The sequence below is a fragment of the Cariama cristata genome, unplaced genomic scaffold, assembly GCF_000690535.1.
Source record: "Cariama cristata isolate BGI_N322 unplaced genomic scaffold, ASM69053v1 scaffold3285, whole genome shotgun sequence".
NCBI classification, from domain to species: domain Eukaryota; kingdom Metazoa; phylum Chordata; class Aves; order Cariamiformes; family Cariamidae; genus Cariama; species Cariama cristata.
In genome coordinates this window covers 81,346-87,594 of record NW_009615616.1, presented here as the reverse complement: position 1 = coordinate 87,594, position 6,249 = coordinate 81,346, and the positions used below count along the sequence as shown (strand labels likewise).

Sequence of the window (6,249 nt, the reverse complement as noted above, 5' to 3'; positions counted from 1 at the left end):
TGCTTTAACAAGATTCAGGACGAACAAGAAGGTTGATGCAAAACTAAGAAGCGACAGTAATAGGGCAGAAACTGAAATGAATTCAGTCTTTGCTTGCAATCCTCAGTAGAGGTTTTGATGTCAAGGAGCAGACAGATCACTTGTCTCAGTGCATGGAGTTTGAAAGTTTTTAAATTAAAAAATTTAACAGATTTCAGAAACCTTCTTGACATACAACAACATTTAAAACATACTGAATGTGAATGGCAGGACAGCTTATTAAATCTGACAGGGGAAGTCCATACATTTTAAAAAAAAAAAATCTAAGCTTATTTTGTTGGCACTTGTTCTTGGGTTTGGGGCCTAGTAAGACTTCTTGCAGCTCCATGCCTCACGATGGTGACTTATTTTAGGCATGCCAGTTTTAAATGCAGATGTGTAAAACACTCTTTTTCATCTATGTCAAAGAACCTTGTCTTGATTTAGGTTGTCTTGTATGGGTAATCTTGTCCTTATCCTTTTGTAAAAATAATTGGACATCAGTTCAATAGCTTTTATTCTAGATTATATTAAGACAGTATAGTAAAATCAAGAATCAGATAGTAAGTTGTTATCCTCCTGCAACAGGGGAAAGAAAAAAAGAACCTATAGCAGATTTCTTTGTTCATTCAGTCTATTTTTTTCCCCATTCCTGGGCCCCTTTCTTATCAGCTTGTGGGGTTTGAGTTTGAGAGAGGGGAGAGAGTTGTGGGATTTGGGAAGGTGGTTGTTGTTTGGGTTTCCCCCCGCCCTTCCTTTTGCATATTTACCTCAGTAAAAATGGAGAAAGGTTTATGGTTTTCAGTTTCTGGACTGTTGCTGTCTTCTTGTAGAGAGAATTTTGATGAAATGAAGTGAGTTTCTAAATAAAGCAGAAACATTTGACAAATAAGCATTGCAAAGTAGTACAATTTTATCACTTCAAAGGACATGGGAAGGAATCCAAACCTGCTTTGAACTGGTTAACATATATCACTTGCCAGCTAACATTGTCAATTATTTTAAGACTGATATTTCTTAAATGAAAATGAAAAGTTTAGAACAAACCATTGAGTATTTTCTTTATATTTCCACATACATTTAAAAAAAAAAAAAGAGGCATATTTAATTACATGAATCAAATATTCATTAGCCCTGTTAGCTTAATGGTTGATTTCGATTTTTTTTTTTTCCCCACCTGTTTTGATCCTTAATTCTTGCAGACCTTTTAGGCTGTTTAAAAAAACCTGTAATCCCTTTTTATCTGTTGGCTCTGTGGTGGTTTGAGCATCTTCAAAGCTGCTGAGAAACTGTCAAACATGGATTTGCTAAAGGGCAGCCACTGTGGTCAGCTCAGAAATGGCAGATGACCTGCTGGTATGGAAACACTACGTTTATGTGCTATAGGAGGGCCCTACAGGCATATTTCCAGTGCCCCAAATGACTAAAGAGTTGCTATACATTAGTTTCTGACCAGATTCAGGGCAAAGACTACATGTCGCAAGTAGGGCCCTTTGATTTGTAGTAAAATCTAGAGAAACACACACACAAAAGGATCTTTTTACTTTTCTCCTCATCCTTCATGTGATACTTTAAAAAAAATATTTATTTAATGCAGACTTTGCTAGTGCTAATGAACATCAACCTCCAAGGATTATGAGGGTCAACGCTACTATTTCCAGTTAATTCTGGGATTAACATGATGTAATTTGTCAAGATGAAAAGCAGTAAACTAGAAAGGTTACATGGTAATTAATTAGTAAGGTTCAATAGCCAGTAAAGGAAAACAGAAAGAGCTCTGTGAGTCAGTGGGGGCATTTTCCTTACTCTTTTATTAGAGGTTATTTTATTAGTGATACTGCAGTTATGTTTCCAGTTGATGTGCCCAGGATGGTTTGTGCTCATTGCGGATCTGACCTGTTTGTATTTCTGAAGGGAAACTTGTACAGGGTGTGGAGTGCCCAGGAAGTGAGGGCAGCATGTTTTTAAGCTGTAATTTTGTGAATGTGAGGAATTAGACGTCTAGTGAGGAGCAGTGGGAATGGCTTCTGAAGAGTCTGCGGGTTTGGGGGTTTGCTTTCCCTGGGGTTGATGGCTGGATGGGATCCTCGTCTCCTTCTATGCAGCACTGCGCCTGCTGCAATCATTGCACAGAGCAAGTGGTGCTTGACTGGCATGTACCTTCCTCCACCAGGGCAAAGTTAATTTTTAGTGGTTTTTTTTTTTGTTTGCTTTTTTTACTTCTCGTTTTTCTACTTACTCATCTGTTGTAATAGCGGCTGTCTTTGCCTAGTTGGCATTTGTTAAAGGGCAGGTGGGAAACCCATGCTGCTATTTCTTGATCAAATTCACATACTTCTGGTGAATGGTGCTCCTTTTTATGCTCTGGTGGAGGTGGGGGATCATTTTGCAAAGTGTTTCTTGAGCCTTTTGTAAAGGAAAAAATGATCTCTGAGTTTGGGGTAGAGTATAAGGCCTTGCTGTTATAAATAATCGATTTGAGAAAAACAGACAGGATCCGAAATGCAAACCAGCGGCAGGGGGTATGGGACACTCAGAAATGCATGTCATCTTCAGGCAGGCAGTGCGGTATTTATGGGTCTGCAAAGGCTGAGTGCTTTCTACTCTGATGCTCTGCAGTAGCCCTTGCTATCTGAACTGGCTGGCTGCGGGCTTTTTGGTTTGGTTTTGATTTTTTTAATGTGGCTTTAGGCTGTGAATGAGGAAGCTGCCTTTAAAAAAGTTCTTGAAATCTGAGTTTAATTCCCTTGTTTACATTGGTCTTTCATTTCTAGATCCAGAATAGATAGGGCTGCATTCGGCAAAAAATGCTTGTCCTTTAATTTCTGTGTAATTGAATACCAGCTTTCGATTCAGTTGTACTGGAATCCATCGAAAATGAGGTATTAGTGAGGCATTTGTTCAGATTTACATGTTTTAAAGAGAAGAACTGGCAATATACTCAATTCTGCTCTCCTTACTCTTTCACAATAGTTCTTCCCTCTTAATTGCAGTACCTTATGCCATAAATAGTCCCATGGGTTCAGTAAGACTGCTTAGGGAATTGAATACCACAGCATTAGCAGAAATGGAAAAAATGAATAGTGCTTTTAAGAAGTGCAACATTTGGCAAAGCACTCATAGTTTGTACATGTATCAAAGAATTTTGTTTACTTATGAATCTATTTAAATTATTATGGGAAACTATTGTTGAGAATTATGTTAATGATGCTTTTTATGGCACCTGGTGTGACATTTGGGATCCTGTTGATTAAATTCTACTTTAAAATTCTGTTTTAACCTTGAAAAGCATTTTTTATACTGCAAAGTATAGCTTGAATTCGTTAAGTTTTTGTATGAAAAATAAAAATTACCTCTTAAATTCTACCAATTCCACCAAAGACAATCACGTGAGCATGGCTTATGCACACTTGAATTGGTGGTCAGACCTGCTCAGTGTTGCAGGCATGTAAAATGTTTCTGTTAAAATTGTTTTATTTCCCTTGAGTGTCGTAATAGGAATTAACAATCCTTTGAGGGGATTTTTTAAAAACTTTTTTCAGAAGTGGTAAAAGACCACAAAAGCATATCAGAAGAGAGACCTTTGTGGGTTTTTTTTAAGCTTTCTCTGTCCCTTCCTCCTTGACATAGCTGGCCAAGGTCGTCCTGTGTCTTGCAGCTGTGTACCCTGTACATGTCCTTACTGTGCTTTGCTGTCTTTCTGGATGAGCTCTGGTTTTGGTCATGTGCCCATTCCTCCAGTGCGTGTGAAAAATATAAGCAGTTAAGGAATAAAAGTTGATATTCCTGTTTAGAAAATACCAGATTGAAGCAGAAAACATGTGTCATTTTAGGTAATGGGTATAACATCAGTATTACAATTCTCATCTTGTTTTAAATTCTAGACAAACGCTGTATCTGTGCTTTGTCTAGGATTTATCCTCTGTTCATTAGCAAGACATGTCATTTTAAGAATGACATTTAAGCAAACCCAGCTGGTTTCCTTAAATTTAAATGAAGATCAACTTAGCATGAAGCTTGTTGGAATTGCTCCTTGTGGAATTTTTCTAACTGGGACTTTTTAATCTGCTTTTGACTTTCCCAAATTAAATTTTTTTTTTCTTTTAAATTAGCATATTTAGGGAACTGCCTTTCTATTGGAGTTATATCATGGCTGTCTCATTCCTTCACTCAGAAAGAGAAAAGCAGAACAGAAGTTGCAGGTGTATGTGTGTTTTAAAAAAATCAAACAAAACCAACCAAACAAAAACCCTACAACAAACAAACGAACAAAAAACAAACAAGAAATCCCAAATCAAGTCTTACTTCAGAGGAGATTGACTCTCAAAGTGCCCAGAAAATCCATCTGAAACAATTGTTGTGTGTATGTGTGTTTATTTAGTGATTTTTTTTCTTGATCAAGCTGTTGATGGTGAAGGCTTAGCTGAGGAAGAAGTTGTCTTTCGTTTCTTTTATTTGTTTTTATTCTACCTACAGCACTCTTCTGCCTTGTTTCTACTTACAAGTGTTTCCTTGGAGGGCTTTGTAAAATCAGCTTGAACATTGATTGACATCCCCTTTACTTCCTGTCTTAAGCTTGACTTTTGTCTGGCTCCATTGCCTTCTCTTCAGGAAACTGTTTGAATTTCTTTAATAGTTTTGGGGTGTTTTTCAGCTTTTTGGTACAAAACATGGACACAGATGCTAAGACTCTCAGCCTTTCTGTTACATGACTGGAAGTGTTTTACAACTCCTTAGACTTAAAAAGTAAATTTCTGAAGTCACATTCTGTGAGCATTTAGTTAGCTTCTTCAGTTACATTTTTCGTTATCAGCTAACAGCAAAAGTCAGCACTGGCTTGGATGTCCATGTTGAACTAGAGAATAAAATTCTCGCTGCTCCTTTTGTCACCTTATACTTTAAGTAATAAACAAGTTTCCAGTGTAGCTAGATTACAGTGGATTTACATATAGCATCTACAGAGCTTATACGCTTGTGTTTCATGAGCAGAAAACTGGACTGCTTTCTTCTCCAGCTCAGCGGTGAAACTGGTATCGTCAAAGCTCTTAACCCTAAAGCAGGGAATTTACACCTAATGCAGTGCCATTGATTTGGCTGACGCTATGGAGCTAGCAGTATGGTCACAGTCTGCAGCTGATCCGGATTGCAACTAAACTTCTAGAGAGTGTAATAAGTTTTGTTGTTTTTTTTCTCTTATACAACGATCAAATAGCGAGTTCAGTGATACACTGCATGTGTCTTTGGGTAGATGACTTCCCACCCCTCTCGCAAATAGTCACCGAAATTATTTCAGACTATAGAATTGGCTTTCACATGGGAATGGTATCAATGTATCAAGAATTTTTCCTTGGAAAAACAAGGAAAACAAGGTGGTCTGGCATCACCCATCTTTCTTTACCAAATGCTATTGCTGTAACCACTGTAACATTACTTAGGACTTAATTCTCTTTAATCAGCTGTGCTGTCTTAAGCACAGCAAAACAGCAGTTGTAGCTTAAAACAGTGCTTAGAACGGGCTTGCATGTGGGTAAGAATTCCGTGATTTTTAAGAGCTTGTGGTCATTCAGCTGGATAAATGTGGAACTACTACATAACTACTGAGTGTGTTGTTTTGGTCCTTGCTGGCAAATGAAGTCTTAGGAAATGGAAGCCTTTTAAGTGAAATCAAGAGTTACATAGTTCAAAGATGGCAGGAGTTCATACTGTTCATATATGAATGTGATTCCTGTACAGACTTTGTAGCTTTCATGGGGATTCCAGAGTTGGACTCATAGTTACAAAGAATTTTGGTTTTAATGAGTAGAATGGTGGTCTTTGAGTGTATGTAATATAAGCTATGTAATTCTAAAATGTATCGGAGACACCCAGTTTATAAACTGGATGAATGTATGGATTAGTGTTTGGCTCTGTGACAGCTTCGTATTTTAGCAGAAGAGTTTGGAGGAAGAGCAAAGTCTTTGAGGGATGGCTCAACACCGTTCAAACTTTATGGTTTAGAAAATTGTATAGACTGGGCAGCTTAAGTGCTCGCTGCCTTTAAGGACTTTGAATTTCCACTTTGCAAAAGGAGTCCCGAGGCAGTAGCTTCTCTGGAAACTAATTTATGAAAAAGGCTCTGTTTGGAGGATAATATTATGTGCTCCTCATCTCTGCAAGCTGCCCTGCTCTTTTCGTTATTTGGTGCTTCTCTAGGAGGCATTCCTCTCATGCTTTGTTCTATCCTTCCCCCCC

The 6,249-nt window shown here is 37.9% G+C and overlaps 1 protein-coding gene across 1 annotated transcript in view; it reads left to right on the top strand.

Moving 5' to 3' along the window:
- Positions 1–2,520: 2,520 nt before the first annotated feature.
- The window catches only part of LOC104161428 (ceramide synthase 6-like), a gene marked incomplete at its 3' end in the record, with an annotated part of 71,256 nt that continues 67,527 nt past the window's right edge, over positions 2,521–6,249 (top strand). Inside the window, 2 exon segments of the mRNA XM_009699872.1 lie at positions 2,521–2,540; positions 2,992–3,061. Of these exon segments, the coding sequence (XP_009698174.1) occupies positions 2,521–2,540; positions 2,992–3,061 (90 nt within the window).